Source organism: Corvus kubaryi, unplaced genomic scaffold (genome assembly GCF_017639235.1).
Source record: "Corvus kubaryi isolate FWS band 111438036 unplaced genomic scaffold, C.kubaryi_AGA036_p1.0 65209, whole genome shotgun sequence".
NCBI lineage: Eukaryota > Metazoa > Chordata > Aves > Passeriformes > Corvidae > Corvus > Corvus kubaryi.
This window is the reverse complement of record NW_024581842.1, coordinates 1-19517: the sequence shown is the minus strand read 5'-3', so window position 1 is coordinate 19517 and position 19517 is coordinate 1. Positions and strand designations below refer to the sequence as shown.

Below are 19517 nucleotides of genomic sequence, written 5' to 3'. Positions count from 1 at the left end.
CCCTTTCCCAGCTCCCTCAGCCGCTCCTGGGGCTCCAGCCCCTTCCCCAGCTCCGTTCCCTGCCCTGGACACGCTTCAGCTGCTCCAGGGCTCTCTGGCCCAAGGATGTGAGATCCCCCAGCAGTGCTAGCCCAGGGGACGGGCCCTGCCCTGGGCCTGTGGCATCCAATAAATGATGGAGACTCCTTAGCCCTCCCCTTGTTGCTGATACGTTTATGGAAACGTTTTTTAACCTCTTTTATGGCTGTAGCTAGAGAAGTTCTAGCTGAGCTTTGGCCCTTTTCCTTCCACACACTCCTGGAGGGTTTTCTCCCTGGATCTCCTGGATGTTTTCTCCCTGGATCTCCTGGAGGGTTTTCTCTCTGTGAGGTTTCATTTCCAGCAGACACTTGGTAGGTTGAAGTCCCTCATGAGGACCAGGGTTTGCAATGGGAAGACTTCTCCCAGCTACTTGTAGGATGTCTCATCTGCCTCTTCATCCAGGCTGGGGGGTCTACGACAGATTCCCTCTGATCCTCTTTGCACACCAATGTCTGAATAATGATTTTCCAGCACGCCAAACTCTGGATATGCAGAGATTTGGGACATTTTACAAAATTCCAACTGAATTATTTGCTAAATATATTTGGGAGTAGATTCAGAGAAACACTTCTGTCCTAGCAGCAGCAGCATGATTTCATTTTCTGGAAGCCTCTGAGCCTCAAGCTCAGATTAGGCTCTGACCTTTACTTTGTGTTTAAACAGCCAGAACATCATTAGTGGTGAATTGCTGATTTTCACCTGTGTTCAGTGATGTGCTCTGTTGGGATTGGGAATATATTCCATGTCCCATGCCAGCCACGGATTACATGGAAACAGAACATTTCCTTTTGTAAACAGCAATGGAAGCGGCTACAAAAGTGGTGTGAGCTCACTAAATCCTAGCAGCGTTCTGCTGATCCAACAGAAGTCATTTGAGTGTTGCCTCTCGCAGCTCTCCAAGGAATTCCAGCCTGGGCAGGGTTTATGAGGCCATCAGCAGCTTCAATCATCCCAACTGGGCCTGCCAGGCGTGTTCTAGTGGTTAGCAAATTAATAAATGAATGTGTTCAGAGTTAAAAGCACTTCACACGCGCTGAAGAGGGCAAATCCTGGAAAAAGGGAGAAATTTCTGGGATTGCAGCATAGCAGAGTTCATTATCAACTTTCCCCCTGGCACTCCCTGCTTCAGTCATTTTTCTTCAAGGTTATAATTAAGAGCAAATTACCTGCTGAAATCCAGCCTATTTGGGCTCGGAATAATGGCCTTGAACTTGCTTGGAAGACTAAGAGCCCTCATCATCATTAGAGCTGCTCACACCAGGTAATTTGGGACTAAATAAACAAAAATCTCATCAGGTTATTGTTGTTCCTGATGTGATTATCAAGTACACTTTGCTCCTGTCACTTCAGAAAAATGACAAAACTGGGATTTATTTTTTATTTATGGTATGTTGGCACTGATGTGATTAGAAAAAGCTCCGGAGAGATTTCCCAGGGAAATCTATTTAGGAGTGAGTTTTAATTATCTGAAATATTAATCATCTTTCGCCTCTGTTCTAAATTAATTTAGATGCATTATTATGTCTGCAGCAAAGCTTGAATCTAGCTGATAATATTCCCAAATAAAGCACAGAGCAAGGATTGTGCTTGGCAGGAACCACATTCGTTTTCTCCAACCAAAGTTTCCCTGAGATTCAGGACTAACATGAAACTTCAAAAAAAGTTCATCCAGCTGCAATTATTTCTTCCATGGCTGCGTGATCCCATAAGATTCCATCTGCTCTGGGGAAATGCCATCTATTTGTGACACGGGTGACAGCTACGAACATGTCCCCAGTATCGGTGAGGCTGCCCCTGGAAAAGAGGCCTTGGATGAGGCACACGTGCACTGTCCAGATAACTCACAGCAGGAAAATTGTGATGGAATAAAGCCAGGAAGAAAAGGGGAAAGGGAAACACCACAATTGTTGGGGGTTTTCATGTGTGTTTCTGCAAGCAGCTCTGGAGGAAGCCAGGAATTGTTACTTCCACTCTCCAGGAGACCTCTGCTAGGAAGACAGGATGAGACAACTGGGATTGTTCAGCCTGGAGAACAGCAGGCTCCAGGGAGACCTTGGAGCTCCTTCCAGGGCCTAAAGGGGCTCCAGGAGAGCTGGAGAGGGACTTGAGACAAGGGCTGGAGGGCCAGGACACAGGGAATGGCTTCCCAGTGCCAGAGGGCAGGGCTGGATGGGAGATTGGGAAGGAATTGTTCCCTGGCAGGGTGGGCAGGCCCTGGCACAGGGTGCCCAGAGCAGCTGGGGCTGCCCCTGGATCCCTGGCAGTGCCCAAGGCCAGGCTGGACATTGGGGCTTGGAGCAGTCTGGGACAGTGACCTTAAAGATCATCTCATTCCAACCCCTCCCACGGGCAGGGACACCTCCCACAGTTCTCTCTTTTTCAGTTTTATCCCATTTCTGTTCCCACTGGGGGCAGCCAGGCAAAGCCAGCTGGGAATCGTTCTGGGAGCACAAATCCAGCCAAGGCTGTTTGGGTGCCCCTGCTCACCTGTAATTCCAGGGGTGTTTTGGAGGCAGAGCTTCCCTGCACGGGGCTCACCAGTGCTCCTGGTCACAATATCCAATGGCCTAAACCTACCCACTCCAAGGGACTAAAAAACCCCAATAAACAGAGAAGTCCTCAAGCTCCAGCTGGACACCACCTCTGGAAAGGAAGCTCAAGCTGATGTGTGAAGGAGAACTTCCAATTTAAGGGATTGTTCATGTGGACAAAGTGCTCAGCTGCCTCAACAATTCCAGTTGCAACGTGCTTAAAATTGCATTTCATTCTTACAGGATTTTCATTCTTATAGGGTTTACCAGTTATTTAGGAAGACTTGCAGCCATTCCCAAGCTTTTGCTTGGCAGCCATGGCTCTGCTTTATCCCCATTGTTCCCTCTGGCCTGGCTTTGTTGCTTTTTGCTTAATATTTCCTGCTTACACCTGGAATTAGGTAGGAGATCCTCTGGGGAAGGCAGGGCGAGCAACTTCAGCATGCACCTAGTAATTTGAAAAACTATTTATGTATTTATAGAAAATGTTACTACTTAAAAATACAGAAAAATCGACTGTGGATTGTTCCAAACCACCAAAGGACAAAATGTTGATTTACCAGATTTAATGAAAACAAAATTTTCAGGCAAAAATTTCTCAGATTTCAGTGACCAGAAGGGTGTTTCAAGTTTTAAACACATGCAAAAGTAGCTACTAAAACATATTTTACATTCCCAGTCACTGCAAATAAAAACAGAATTAAAACTAGACAAGAAAGGAGCAATGGGTAAGAATTTAAAGCGACATTTACTCAAAACAGCCCTGCAAATCTTGCTGTGGCCTTTAGAGAAATGCCCTGGGTTTTATGTTTTAATTGACATTTCACCAAGGACCTGAAGAATAACTACCAGAGGTCTCTGATGCCTTCAGGCCAAGAGGTTTGGACCACTTTGAAACCCACAGGTCAAAATAAAAACATAACAAAGTATCTCCCAGGAAGTGCTTGACTCTGGTCCAAATTATTTCTGTTTTAACTGGGCAACTCTTAATAGCACTCAGAAATCCGTGGGGTTTTTGCAGCAAAACCCATCCTCTTACCAACAGTTCCATTCTAATGATGGCCTAAGGTTTTAGGCGCCAGTAAAATGAAGAAAATCACACATTTTCACCCTCAGATTTGATCATATGGATACACATTCCTACGTGGAAGATGCACTGAGTTGTACATAACTCAGTGTGTGAAGGATGGATGGGAGGAGCTTTTGTAAATAAAACCGAGAGAAGCTTTCATCTCCATCTCTAATAAATGAAGTCCTGTTGGATTAATCTAAGAGTAAAAACCTGCTCTTGTCCCTTCTGACTGTTCCTGAAAGCACATCATAGCACTTTCACACCTCTATGCTATAAATTCCTAAATAATTTAGGAAATACACATAGAAAATGATGTCCCAGGTGTCTTTCACCCTCTCATGTTTCACCTAAATTAGTATTTGTTTGTTGAAATGGGGAGCCCACCTCCACTGACACCATTCCCACCTCCTCCTTCCCCCAAACCTGCTCTTCTGCTCCTGGAAAAAATTCAGATTTGCCTTATCTGCAGAGAAATCCCACACAGGTGCTGGGCCTTTCCATCTGGATCCTCCCAGCATCCATATTCATTTGACAACGCTGGGATTTGCTGGAAACAATGGTTGTCTCTGAGGAGCTGATTAGGTCTGAAAAGCTTTTATTGCAGATGATGGAAAAACCTGGCTTGGCTTTTGTTCTGGAGATGGGAATTACATACATTCCTTGCAAAATAACAACAGCAAAAATGAAACTTGGAGACTTCAAATTAGTTGGGCTCTTAGAAACAGGCATATTTTAAAGCTACAATTATTTTTTTAATAGATGCATATTTCTTTCCCCGACCTGATAAAATAAATGTATTAGTACCCTGCAAATAAGATTCCAACAGCCCCAAGCCAAACAAGTAAAATACTGATGGTACCTAAGAATGTTCCATCCCTTAAGGCAAGTTTAGAGCAAGTCCCCTCACTGAGCAGAGAAAAGGTTGTGTGCTTTTAAACCCAATTTCCAGCGAATTCGTATCAAATACGTTGTGACACCATTTAATGTCAAAGCCAACTTCAAATAAATAGGAATTTTCCAGTAGCACAGGCTGGCTCGGGCAGAAAAAGAAACAAAGCCATTTATGCCTGCTAGTTTTTACTTTTAAAATAAAAAAAGATGAGGGGCAAAACTACCAGGCATTATTTTAAGATAAAAACCCTCTTTCAAAACCTCCTTTAACAGCTTTCCTCCATAGCTGGCTGACTTTTATGGCCCTTGCATTTATTAGAGGCTTCAGGGTAACTTCATTTTGAAATCTTCATCAAAATCAACAAGTGTTCATGTGATAGTGACAAAAGTGTTACAAAATGTTCAGTACGGTTTGGGGTTGTTAAATGAAAAATGAAACAGGTTTGCACTGGAAATGCTGATTGCACAGGGCTAAGGATTCTAATGGTAATTCATCAGAACTATTTTGTTTCCCCTCAGTGATATCTCAGTCTTCAAAACTTAGACACAGAGATAATAAAATGGAGCTTTTATCTGAATGGGCAGAGAGAGCCCAAAATATCTCATTGTAAGGCAACAACATTTATTTAATGTTAAATAAACACTGCCCAAACCCCAATAACACCACATTAACTAAGCCACACCTGATTTGTGCCCAAGCACTTCCATCAGCTTTTAATGTGCATGGCACATTCCCCCTGAACTCTTCTCCCTGAGGATTATTCGCCTTCTTATGCCAAATACTGGCAATTAAAAATTAAACCTGGCTGGCAGAACAGCTCTGGCTTTTCCTGTCCTCAGAGGATCATCTGGTCACTGATGTTCATCAAGCTCTGATGACAAAAATTGACATCCAACCTCAGAACAGGGAAGGAGTCAGAGGTGTGTGCCCAGTTCTGTCCCTTGAGGGCTTCACCAGGGAGCAGCAACAAAAAACAGGGGCAAAGATAAACTTTATCCCCAAACCGAGTGCCCTGGGTTCAAACATTGCCCGTGGAATGTGCAGCTGGTGAGCTCTGCAGTGCCACATGAATCTGGGATGGCTCAGCTGGGCAGTGCACGGTGACTGTGACATCAAACAGTGACAACCTCACAAAATTGTGGTTTCTTTCCTCTTGAACTGCCCCACAGACAGGCATGGCTCCCCTTCCTGCCTATTCCTCTCGTTGTGTGAAACTGGATAAAGGCTTTCCATTGGTAAATATCCAAGCTGGGGGCGTGTGTCGATCTGCTGGAAGGTAGGAGGGCTCTGCAGAGAGACCTGGAACGGTTGGATGGATGGGCAGAGTCCAACAGGATGAAGTTTAACAAGTCCAAGCGCCGAGTCCTGCACTTTGGCCACAACAACCCCTGCAGTGCTACAGGCTGGGGACAGAGTGGCTGGACAGTGGCCAGGCAGAAAAGGACCTGGGGGTGCTGGTCGACAGCCGACTGAACATGAGCCAGCAGTGTGCCCAGGTGGCCCAGAAGGCCAACGGCACCTGGCCTGGATCAGGAACAGCGTGGCCAGCAGGACCAGGGAAGTCACTCTTCCCCTGTACTCAGCACTGGTGAGGCCACACCTCGAGTGCTGTGTCCATTTCTGGGCCCCTCAGCTCAGGAAGGATGTGGAGATGCCTGAATGCATCCAGAGGAGGGCAAGAGGGCTGGTGAAGGGCGTGGAACACAAGTCCTGTGAGGAGCAACTGAGGGAGCTGGGGTTGTTTAGCCTGGAGAAAAGGAGGCTCAGGGGAGACCTTGTCACTCTCTACAACTGCCTGAAAGGAGGTTGTAGCCAGGTGGGGGTCGGGCTCTTTCTCCAGGCAGCAACTGACAGAACGAGAGGACACAGCCTAAGCTGTGCCAGGGGAAGTTTAGGTTGGATGTCAGGGAAAGGTTTTTTACTGAAAGAGTGATAAAGTTCTGGAATCGTCTGCCTGGGGAGGTGGTGGAGTCACCGTCCCTGGATGTGTCTAAAAAAAGACTGGATGTGGCACTTGGTGCCATGGTTTAGTTGAGGTGGTGTTAGGGCATGGGCATGGGTGTTAGGGCATGCACAGGGTTGGACTCGGTGATCTTGGAGGTCTCTTCCAACCTGGTGATTCTGGGATTCTGTGTGAAGTGCAGCCTCTGCCCTGAACAGCAAAGGCCGGGCTGACATGAAACAAACGTAGGAGTCACTCCTCTGTGAAGCTCCTCATAGTTTGAGCTGATGAGAGAGCAGGGGCACTTTGGAGGGTTCAAGTTTCCTCTCTCCTGGGTGTGAAACATGAACAGAAGCTTTTTCCTTACCGGGGGATCCTGATCCTCAGCTGAGACCGTGGTGATAAGGGTGCCCTTGACTGCATTAGGAGCAACCATTCCCCTGTAGAGCTTCTGGCTGAACACCGGTGAGTAATCGTTCATATCCTGCAAAAAACAGAATCCAGAGTTTAGTCCTGGAGTTCCAACAAAATTCCACATGCATTCACAAATGTTTTTGTTGAATCTCTCTCCCTGCATGGGGATTGCCATTCCCAGGCTCTCCCGATTCCATTCCCCCTGCACAAAATAAGGGGGGAAGGTGCCAAAGAGTCACAAAAAAATGGATGTGGGACTGCTCATCTGAGTTCTGCAGGAAAACACAGCTCCACCACAGAACAGAGCAGAGGATTGCATACCACCTGCTCCTGTGGCAGCAGGCTCGGCTCATTTTCCAAAAGGAAGGAGTTGCTCTGGCTCGATGGTGTTTGTCACCTCTAATATCCAACAAATTAAGGGGAAACAAAATGTCCTTTGTAGGATAAAAGGGCATTTACACAAATTCTTGTGCCTGAGGTAGGCAAGGATACATAAATCAATGGATATATATGTATATACACCTAAATATATCTCAAATATTTTGCAGGGTCATCCAGAGTTGCTTCTGTTTGGGTGGAGATTAAAAACAAACTCTGTTTTGTCGCTTTTTCCAACTCAAGTTTATTCTTCTCTAGGAAGTCTTTAGGTTTGTGGTAACATTCAAATCACACGAGTCCATCACTCATTTCATGCTGTGTGTTATTAACTGGGAGGTGTCACTTGGTCCAGCAGAAGGTGTCCCTGCCCACGGCAGAGGTGGGAGGGGATGGGTTTTAATGTCCTTTCTAACATCAACAATGCCACGATTCTGTGGAAATCTGTAGGCAGACATTCAAATCCCAGGAGTGTTTTTCCCAGAGCAGTGAAGGAGGAGGAAGATGGGATTTAACACTCAGGCTTTAAATATTTACATTCTTAGCGGGGCACAAGCGTGAAATGTCCGTTGGTGTCCCCACAAACCAAAAACCCATGGAGGTCCCCATGTACGGTGACATTCCCAAGGCCGTTTTACGCCGGGAATGCTGCACTGCACGGATTTTTCTCCTGCTCTAGCTCTGTTTGGCCTGTCCCCACCTGGCTGGGAGCACCTGGGTGAGAATCAGTGCATTTCAGCGAGTGACTGCCTTAATGAGTTCTAAATTACATATTGATTTCCTCCTTAATGCCTTCCCTCCCCTCCTGCTTTGTTTCTCCTCTTTGGCATTCCCAGATGACAGTCTTGCTTCCCAACATTTTTGTTCAGCATTTTCATACTCCTTACAGACACAGCAGCGTTTGTTTCCTACCAATCTTTTCCCTGAATAACAACCCTGTGTTGGGTCCTGTTGGGAATGAGCTGTGTCCTGCTCAGAGAATAAGGAATGTGCTGGGGAAATGGGATCATGCGCATGCCGAGGGTGACAGCTGAGTTAACGAGCTGGCATCAAGAAATCTCTTCCTATGTCTTAATTTGCTTTTGGAGGTGCAAACAAGGATTCTCAAGACCACTCAAATGAAACCATCTCTCCCAAACTGTGCTTTTCTCTGTGCTTGATCCTAGATCTTTGCACAAGGGAGGGATCCTGTAGTGTTTTTGTGCTACCCCATGGGACCAAGGAGGAACAAAACCAACAAAAAGTGGTAGATAAAGAGTATCTGTGGTAGGGAGACAGCTTTGGGGGTGTTAAGCTTTGCCTTTTGCTCAGTTTTGTAAATGAATCTGTATAAAAATAAAACAAATCTGCAGCAAGATAAGCAGTGACAAAGGGTTGCTTTGTCTCTAAATGCATGGCCGTTATTACCTTACTGTCAAAATAGGCAGCCCAGGTATTTGAAAGTGAGAAATATGGAGGATCCATCACCCAGTTTTCCCATTTCCAGATTTTGGAGCGTGTCTGATCATTAACAGGAGCCTGGATTTGAGTTAATGGCAGCCTGGATTTATGTGGCTGGAGCAATGAACTGGGGAAGGTTTTAAGAGGCTGCAGCTTGGCCCCACTTGTGGGATTATGCCTCAGATGTAAAAGGTGATTTCATGACTTCTGACAACCACTCTGGGGGAGGTTTACTGCCCCATTCCCAAACCTGTGCTTGGGGATTGTCCCCGTGTGCTGCATCCACTTCTGTGCAAGGGTTAGAGGTGTTTTAAGAAGCCATCAGATGTAATCTTCAATTATTTACCCGTTTACAAGCAAAACATGCCTGGAGCTTCGGTCTCTGCTCAGAACAAAGCCCAGGACTTGCTCCAAATATTTGTTGTCCAAAGTCTCTCTGTGCTGAAAACCTGAAAACTCCATCTCTGCATCTGTCCAGCATTAAGTTCTCTTTGATAGCAACGACTGGATTGAGGACCTTGGAGAGAGATTGTTTGCAAGGGCCTGGAGGGACAGGACAAGGGGAATGACTTCCCAGTGCCAGAGGGCAGGGCTGGATGGGATATTGGGAAGGAATTGTTCCCTGGCAGGGTGGGCAGGCCCTGGCACAGGGTGCCCAGAGCAGCTGGGGCTGCCCCTGGATCCCTGGCAGTGCCCAAGGCCAGGCTGGACATTGGGGCTTGGAGCAGCCTGGGACAGTGGGAGGTGTCCCTGCCCATGGCAGGGGTGGCCACTGGATGGGCTTTGGGGTCCCTCCCAACCCAAACCATTCCCTGTCTTATCCTGTGACTGTGGGGGCACAGTTTTTGGGGCTGGAACGGAGCAGATCATGCCCAGGACCTCTTGAGCCATTCCCTGAACATACAATGGCCTTTCTCTCTCTGCTCCAACAAAACCAGCTCCAGGCTTTATTCCACCCTGAGGGCTGCTGCTTTGTGCCCAAAAAGCAGCAGTTTCTTTTTGTGACTGTGCTGGTACCAAGGTTTCTACTCAACTCTGTCTAAGTGGAAATCAATATTCCCTTGCTATGAAACCCATGTCTGAGCTATAAACACATATCAGGCCTTTACAGCCCCTTTGCAGGCTGCTGCTTTTTTTGACAAGTGCAGTAAACAGGAGAAAAAAAAGTATTCTTAAAGTGATTTCTTCTATCCATCCCACAAAGGGAGAGAGGGAAGAGGTTCCCTTCAGAGCACAGCATGGAAATTGCCCAAACTTCCCACTCTTCTCTCACAACTCCAGTTCTGGATCTGTAATTTTCTGCTGTCGTTTTGTTTTGAACCTCTGCCACTTCAGTCTGTGTGCACATTTCCAGAGCTGGTGGCTCTGGGAATGCTGCCTCCAAGTGTTTAATAATTCCCTGCAGTTTGGAGACTTACAGGGGCACATTTAACACTCCTATAATTGTGCAACTCCTTTCTAGGGAAAGCAAAGGGGTGGTTTGGTACCACTGTACTTGAAAATTCCGATTCCTCTGGTGCATTCTTCAACCACAGAAAGTTCTCACTCAACATCTGATTCCAAAAACAAAAATCCAAGATATTTTATGACTAAAAACCTGAATAGAAACTCCATAAGGCTACAAGATATCACAGCCCTAAGGACATCCATTGCCCTTAAAAACCTGGAGCAGCCTCCCCCAGACCCCAACACCTGCTCTGGGCCCAGGAGCCCATTTTAGTCCTGCTCCAGGGATGCCAAAGGATGCATTTTATAGATGATAGTCTAAAAAATACATTTTAAAGTTCTTCAGATCCCTGGATGTGAAGTAAAAGAGAGTGGAAACAACTGAAAATTTGGGCTGTGACTTCCGATTTCGCTCATAGGAGAGTTTAGTTTTCTGCATGAAAATCAATGTTACTCAACTCTAATTCCTTTATGGGAAGATTGTCTTTGCCCCTTCCCTTAAATGCCATGAGGCCCTGGCACAGGCTGCCCAGAGAAGATGGAAATGACCCCTCTTGGGAGCGTCCAGGTTGGACGGGGCTTGGAGCAGCCTGGGATAGTGGAAGGTGTCCCTGCCCATGGCAGGGGGAGGCACTCAATGAGTTTTTAGGTTTCTTCCAGCCCAAACCAGTCTGGGATCCCATGAAATACCTGATTTCACCAGATACTGGAGTATCAAGAACTTCAAGTCCCCTCCCATCCTTACATGTTCTCTTGACCTCTCATAATTAACACACCTTAATAACACCAGGTTCAAACCCCTTGTGATGATTCTGTCATGATAATATGGCCAAAAGTATGAAATGGCCCCTTGAATTTTGTCTGTGAGTGGCTGCAGAGCTGCTCTGTCTGCAGCTGCACAGAATAGGGCCTTGCTCACACGGCTCTACTGCACCTCTTTCCCCTTTAGTGCCCAGCAGTCCCTAAAGTAGCTCATCCCATAAATTAAGGGATAATATTCATGATGGAATACACGAGGCAATAAATGACTGGCAGATGATTGAACTGATCAGCTGAGATGGAAGGAAAGAAATAAATCTGTTTACCAGCACTGTAGCCCAACCCCAGGCCTGTTATTCCATTAATGCCACCAGAAATGAGATATATTTTGGAGGCAATTCAGCTGATTTTTTTTTCAACCTTCCTGTAAGTTTTGTGATGCTGCTCTGCTCTTTAAATGGGAAAAGATGTTCCTTGTGTGACTCTTCCTGCTGCCCGCAGGATCCCATTGGCCTCCTTGGCCCCAGGACACTCTGCAGGCTCAGGGACAGCTCGGTGTCCCCCAGGACCCCCAGGACACTCTGCAGGCTCAGGGACAGCTCGGTGTCCCCCAGGACCCCCAGGACACTCTGCAGGCTCAGGGACAGCTCGGTGTCCCCCCACCTGTGCGGGTGCCTGGGGCTGTTCCTCCCCAGTCACTGATGAACCATTTAAACAATCCTGGGCCCAGTACTGAGCCCTGGGGACACCCCCAGTGACCGCCTCCACCTCACCCTGTGCCACCGGTCACAAGCCTTGGGATCAGCCATTTCTCAGTCACCTCACTGCCCCCTCATCCTCATTTTTTGGCATTGTTAGAACTAAAACCCTCTGTTTTTATTTATTCTTGTTGCTCTCTCACTTGAAATCCTTCACCTGAGAAAAAGGCTTCGTTCCACGACACAATGTCCTTGAAAAATTCCAAACTAAAGCAATCCAACACAGAAAGAGGAGAAAAAGCACTTCTACAAACAAGAAAGAGACAAAATAATACAAAAATAATGCTGGTAACAAGAAGAGGAGGACACAGCACAAAATCTGCAGAGGCCTTACAGGCCCCATGATACAGAGATTCTCGTATTTGTGTTTAGGAACGCAATACTCCAGAGCAACTGCTCCTGTTAACAAACCCTATTGCCACAGTACTTGCTTCCAAATGCTAAATCCTAATAATTTGAACTGCAAGGAATTTGCATTTCCCAGTACTGGGAATCATCTGGATTGCGAGGGGATGTGTGTGGGTACAGCAAGAGGCAAAACAAACTCAGCCCTCCCTGACACCCTGTGGCTTCTTGCAGCTTCAGGGGGAAAGTTATGAAAGCACTCAGAGGAATCGGAGAACGGGGAAATGAGAAAAATCTTGGTCTGTCTGAGGTGGTGGGAAGAAATCAGTGTCACTTAGACAATTCCTCCTTGGAAATACTTGAATGGACGCAACGATTATCATTCTGTGACTCCCTGGGAGGGGCTGGAGTCAGGTGGGGATCGGGTTCTTCTCCCAGGGAACAATGACAGGACAGAAGGAAACAGCCTCAAGCTGTGCCAGGGGAGGTTCAGGTCAGGTATTAGGAAAGATTTCTTCACCCAAAGGGTGGCCAGGCATCAGAAGGAGCTTGCCCAGGGCAGAGGTGGGGTCACAATCCCTGGAAGTGCTCAGAAGAAGTGTGGATGTGGCACTTGGGGGGACACAGTTTAGTGGTGCGGGGTTAATGGTTTCACTCAGTGATCTCAGAGGTCATTTTCAATGAAATGATTCCATGAATTCATTGATTCACCTTTGGCTTTCTCTGCCAGAGGAGTCCTGGGCCATCCTCACAGTGCAAGGAGCCTTTTGGCTGCAGCAGAGGCCAGCAATGTGTCTCACACTGACATGAGGGTACAGATGAAGTTATTCCTCCTGCAGTGAGTGCCCTGCTCTGCAATCTGTGCCTCGAGCCAGTTCAGGGCAGGTTAATACAAACTATTTGTAACTTGTCATGCCAAGGGCTGCGAGTGCAGAGAACAGCCCAGTGAGCATCCCCCTCCTGCAGCCGCAGGGAGCAGGGGGCTCTGGGTGTGCTCCCTCCTTGGATATCGCACCAATGATGGACGACACCATCAGACACCCATAGCTGCTTAACAGAATTCCATTACCCAGGAAAAATTACAGTGCTTGGGGTGAAGAGCTGCGCTGGGAGAAATGACAAATGTGAGCAGAGCAGAGGGAGCCCCGGAGGACTGGAGACCTCGTAATAACACAAATAAAAGTTCTGAGGGTTGGAGGGGCTGGACCTGTGGTGGTGACATGAGCTTGGCCCCACTGCTGCCTCTGCTTCCCTCCAGTTCAATTTTGTGTTCTTGAAGACTGCTGTTCCATTGGGGACTGTGGTGTATCTCCAGTTGGTTTAGTTCCTCTCTGGGCTCTCAAACCCTGTATTAAAGTAATTACTCAGAGCCCAGCCTCTGAATAAAGTGAAAGCAAGCAACTACTCAGAGGAAACACATCTAGTTCCTGCAGCAGAAGATGCTGAGCGGGAGGGAAAGGGTGGCCTGTTCTTGTTCTCACTTGGTTTCAAGTCCCTGCACCCTTCTCCTGCTGCTCTGACTGAGGGATCAGCTTTCCGAGCTGTCCTGTGGGTGCTTCCCATCCCAAACAGGGACAGCACAAGGTTCTGCCTTCAACCTCTCCACCCTCTCTCCCCACCGATGTGAATTTTGTACCTGGGACATTCACCTTTAAGCTCAAATGAAACCATCCAGACACCTGTTGTGATCAACGTACAAAATATCTGCCACCTGACATAAAAGCTGCTAATGACATCTGCCCAGCAAATTGGGATAACAAACCTGTTTTTTCCACAATCCTTCTCCGTTCTCCCAACTGCCACTCCAAATTCCCCTGTCCTACCTCTCACTCCAGGCTGGAACCCAAGCACCATCTTGATCTCAGCACATAAACAATACTTAATTACGTCCCCTGACCTGTTGCAAAACTCGGCCTGTCACTGAGTATGAAAACACTCAGCTTAAATTGGATTTATTTTCTTTCTCACTTAAAACATCCCTCCCTTGTCCTCCCTCCCAGGCCCTGTTCTGTCCCCAGCCAAACCCCTTTTACTCCAAAATTGTTACTTCTGGCTCCAGCCTGGTGTTCCAGCCTCTCCACAGCATCATCATGCTCCCATTTTGTTGCTCATGTGTGGCAACTGTTTCTAGGAGAGCAAGAACTGATTTTTTGATCCTATTAATCCCCTCCTTAAATCCCCTATTCCCACAGCATCTCCCTTGAGAGCGCACATGCTGCTGGTACACTGAGGCCACCGAGTTGATTTGTATTTTTCCCTGCACCCTGTCATTAATTAATACAATCAACCACACAATTGATGCCTTTTCCTGGTCTTAAAATCAGGAGTCATACACGGTTAGAAGGGGAAAAGGGATTTTCCCTTGGTATTTATTTTAAGGTTCCTCGGGTGCACGCGTCCAGGTCAAATGCACCGAAATGCACCCCACAAAAAATGCACCCCCCAAAAGATCGAGTATAACATTATAGGTGTTACTAATTAGCAGATCTATCAAAGATTCCCCAATGAGAGGCTCAAGTGCTCAAGTGAGCCCCCCTCCCCAAGGAGCCTTCTCCTGGATGGTTCTATCTTGGTTTACAGAATGTGTTCTGGAGAGGACCTTGGGGGCTGAGGCACACTGATCCCTAGCTATGAAGCTTCTAAAATGTTGAGTCTCTTAGCCTGACAAACAAATCCAAGAATGCAGGCAAAAAGCACTAAGAATACAGACGTTGTAAAAAGGTATAACAGGCGTATAAAAGAAAAGGCAAAAAGTCTTCATGGCATCACAATCACACAGACAACAGCTGTTCTCTGAACACAATCCTACCTGAAAACTTTTTAAAAATCCCACCAAAGGGTTTAAACCCTTAAATAAACCAACCCAAACCATTCTTCCAAAAATTCAGTGTGCTGGGAAAAGGTTTTTTTTAGGAACAAAACCCCAGGTTTGAGCGACTTGCTCCATAAAAGTCCAACAGAAGAGGCTCAGGGAATGATGGAAAAGATTTTTTTGTGAATGATGTGGAATGTGCAGGGGAAAAGCACAGATTATTGGGGAACAGGTGACCTGCACCTCACACGGAGACATTCTGCAGACAGAGAGACACTATAGAAACCTTCTGGCATTGTCACCAGAGCTAACAAAGGGAGACATTTACTGCCCTAAAAGAATTCTAAGCTCAGTAGAGACTGACAAAGAGAATTACCCAAAACCATGTGGCAATTCCAGCACCTGCAGATAGAGAACAGGCCGAACCCCAGACTGCCAAATACTTTTCACAGCCACACATTTAAACTGAACGTTTGTGAGCTGTGCTTTTGGTCCTACTACAGCTTTTGCTCCTTCGCTAAAATCTGAGTAATTAAAGCCTCTTCTTTCCCACAGCTCACAGAATTCAAGCAACTGCTCAGAAGGACTGAATGACTGACAGAGCTGCACCTTTGGGAATGCCAGGGGTAGGACTGAGGCATCTGAGCTGTCCTCTGCTCTTGGACACAGCCAGATGGAGATGGGGAAGCGCTGCTGTTCCAGCTACAAACACTTTTCATTTCTGAATCGTTCCCAAACAGAGACCAGCAGCCCCATGCTGCTGGGGAGGCACCTGAAACGCTGAGGTGAGGCTGGAACTCACTGCAGTTCATGGTGCAAGACACTAAACCAGGCTGTTCCTTTGCAGATCTGATTTTCCAGCAGCAGGATCTGGAATCCAGGATGTGCTGTGCCACACCAGCACTCAATACACCCCCCCAGTGGATCTTAAAATTACAATTTGGGGGCTGAAACGTGATTGTGTCACTTTTGCAAACAAGTCCGTGAGGGGTTTATTTCAGCCTTTCAGGGATTCTAAAGGACAAAATGTTTGCATTTGTGTCAGGTGTTCCTGGATTTCATGAATCCAGGATTTAACTACGTGATTGCATGTGGCAAAATAATTACAGCTGTTATAAAGTGTGTGTTTAACTGGAAGAGCTGCTCACAGAATAAGGCTCACACAAGTGAGAAGCAGGAGAGCAGAGAGTCCTGGTGTTTCCTCGGGACACCTGCATGGTGATGGAATATCCTGGAATGACTGGGAAAGGATGCTGCTGGCTCAGGAGTGCCCCCTCTTACCTTGACTCTGACGGTGACGGTGGCCAGCCCAGGAGGCATCGTGCCCTTGCTGTCGAAGGCTTCCACGAGGAAGGTGAAGGTTGCTTCTGCATCAGAGAAGGATTCATAATCCAAGGATTTCCGGAGCGATAGCTCTCCTGTGTGCTTGTTCAGGGCAAAATACTGCCGGGCTTCCTCGGTGCGGATCCGATAGTTCACGTCAGCACCCAGGTCCACATCCTTGGCCTGCAGGGAACAGAGGGACATCAAACAGAGTCCATTCTCACCAAATATCCCTCTGAGATTTAAAGGGCAAACTGCTGCAAACGTCGTGAGTTTATGTGTGTTGTTGTAATTGTATTCAACGTACACACACCCAAGGAATGAAACCCGCTGAAGGATCAAGCCACGGGAAATGAGCACAGTATTCTGGGAAAGTGGCACTGGAAGCTGAGTCTGGTCTTAATTCTCCTCCCTGGGCACCTGCTATTGGTCACTGCCAGGGAGAGGATCATGGAATTCCACAATGGTTTGGGTTGGAAGGGATGTTTAAGGCCAGCTTGTTTCCCCCCTCCCATGGGCAGGGACACCTCCCACTGTCCCAGGCTGCTCCAAGCCCCAATGTCCAGCCTGGCCTTGGACACTGCCAGGGATCCAGGGGCAGCCCCAGCTTCTCTGGGCACCCTGTGCCAGGGCCTCCCATCCTCACAGGGAGCAACTTCTGCCTGACACCTGATTTAAATCTCTCCTCTTTTAGCTTGAAACTCTTCCCCTTGGCCTATCGCTATCTGCCTGTGCAGACAGTGACAGTGTAGGTTTTGCTGTTTCATTGGTTGCTTTTATTAATTGCTATTATTTCCTAACTAACCTTATCTTCAAAGGTTATTTTTATTACCCGGCTAAAGGTCATGCATTTTTCAGTCTGCTCAGTGTCACAGAATCACAGAATCACAGACTGGTTTGGGTTGGAAGGAGCATCAAAGTCCATCTCATTCCACCCCCTGCCATGGGCAGGGACACCTTCCACTATCCCAGGCTGCCCCAAGCCCCAATGTCCAACCTGGCCTTGGACACTGCCAGGGATCCAGGGGCAGCCCCAGCTGCTCTTGGCAAAAAACTTCCCCCCATGCTCCAGTTCACAATCTTTTATGTCAGTCTCACTGCCAAGTTAAATAAGAAATTGCAGAATAAGCACTCCCCACCTTCACTCCCTGCTACTTCCTTACCTCCAGCTGCAGGAAGACAGTGCCTGGTGGGAGATTTTCTGGCACGCAGACGGTGTAGGAAGCGTTGGTGAACACGGGGCTGTTGTCGTCAATATCCAGCACCTTGATGGCCAAGGTGAGCGTGGAGCGCCGGGGGTCCACGGCTCCGTCCGTCGCCTCCACGATGAGCTCGTAGTAATCCCTCACCTCCCTGTTCAGCTTCACTGCTGTGTAAATGCTGCCGTTGGAGGTGATCCGGAAAAGGTTCTTGAAGTTTGCCAGACTGTAATGGACTTGCCCATTAACCCCAGCATCTGCATCTGTAGCCTGGAGAGACAGCAGGAAAACCATGGATTAATGCGCAAATTCCAAACCTCCGAGGGAGACGCCCACAGGAGAGAAACCAGGTGAGGCAGGGAAGGATTCTGCCAAATCTGTGGTGCCCAGGAGGGCTTGTCTGGGGCAGCCTGCCTCCCTCTGAGCTTTGACTGAAGATAAAACATCCCACAGAAACAGATGGCTCAATTGCCAGTGACAGGAGCCAGGCTAACTGCATCCTAGATGGATTTCTCCACAAGAAAAGGCACATTTAGCTGCTCAGCCTTGGACAGCTTTTGACAAAACAAGAGGTCATAGCCTGAAATTGTCCCAGGGAGGCTCAGCTTGGACAGCAGCAGGAATTTCTGCATGGAATGGGTGCCCAGGGAGCTTTGGAGTGCCCATGCCTGGAGGTGTCCAAGGAAGGGCTGGAGGTGGCACTCAGTGCTCTGGTGGGGATCAAGCACAGGTTGGACTCAATCCTCAAAGGTTTTCGAACCTAAATGATTCTGGGATTCTATCCTACGATTCTCTGAACTTCAACAGAAGATGAGCCTGATGCTTGTGAAGCCAAGCCCGCAGAGAATTCTAATGCTGAAGGATCTTCAGCATTGGGCGGTGTCTGAGAGGAATTTTTATTTAACACTGATTTAGTGTTTCAGTGCTGCCCAAATCCTTACGGAATACAAATTTAGATGAAGGATGGATGCAGACAGACAGAAGGGACACATCAGTTAGAAAGCTCCTTTCCACTTAACACATTTGTCACACTCAGTGATACTTTCATCACTGCTCTCTGAAGAACTACTTAAATTTTTGGTTTGTTCATCCTGTTCTTCAAACCCAAATGTTATCCCACTTCATCGTTATTCTTCTCTGCTCAGAACAGGCTGATGATTGCCACCGAAAATCTTCAGCTGGGATCTTTGTTCTCACACACTGAACCAGCCTCAGATTTCAGTGTCAGCCAAATAATTCTTGTTATCACATAATTATAGGGATGGGCAAAATGAATAGGTTTTCATAGAGCTCTCACATTTAAATGCTGACCTGTTATTTTGCCTCCTCTTAATTAAATTAGGGCGTGATGAACAAGGTTATGTAAATTAAACAAAGGGCACTCTGTGAGCAAGGTATTCTCATTTATTTGCCTTTATGAATGACATCTGTGAAGACCGTAAGAGATTTGCATGTTCTGTTTTCAGAACAGTCGCCGGGAATGCTTAATTCCGGTGATGGTGTTCATTGTAAGGCTTGGTAATGAAACTCTTTATCTGGCTAGAAATCAATTAAAAGTTAATTAAAATTGCTAATAAGGAAAAAATCACTGTGTTTCTTCCCTGCATTACACCCATGTGCTAAGCAGGGTTTGCTACAACTTCATTCTGACAGATCCACGGATATCACATCCTTCTAATCCACATCTGTCAGTTGGACTTGCCTGATTTCCAATCAATTCAATTTCCTCTGTAGAAATAACTGATCCAAACAAACAAACAACAAAAAAAAACCCAAAAGCCCCACAGGAATCTCCAAGAGTAATCTGAAATATGCCTGTAATTGGAAACCATGACAAAAGATTCTCATGAGACAATGTTTTTGTATCAGGTTAGTTTGGAAGGATGTCTTGGAATATATAAACTTGTTTCAGGAAGAAAATTAAAATTACTTTCAAATACATGGCAGGATTTGCAACCGTGTTCCTAAAAACATGACTGTGAATGTTGTGAATTCATTTGTGCACATTCTTAGGCAGAAAACACCTTTGCCACATTCTGTAGGACTGATTTGATTCACAGAATCCCAGAATGACTGAGGTGGGAAAAGCCCTCCCAGCCCATGGAGTCCAGGCTGTGCCCGATGCCCA

General features: G+C 46.9%; 1 protein-coding gene across 1 annotated transcript; it reads right to left on the bottom strand.

The window, feature by feature from the left end:
* Positions 1-6606: 6606 nt before the first annotated feature.
* LOC121673122 (protocadherin-15-like) lies at positions 6607-17698 on the bottom strand. Its single transcript, XM_042046193.1, has 3 exons — positions 17354-17698; positions 16149-16373; positions 6607-7002 (listed from the first exon to the last, which is right to left on the bottom strand). Exons 1-3 carry the CDS (start codon positions 17681-17683, stop codon positions 6619-6621), a joined length of 939 nt encoding a protein of 312 aa, XP_041902127.1. The 5' UTR covers positions 17684-17698; the 3' UTR covers positions 6607-6618.
* Between the last annotated feature and the right edge of the window lie 1819 nt (positions 17699-19517).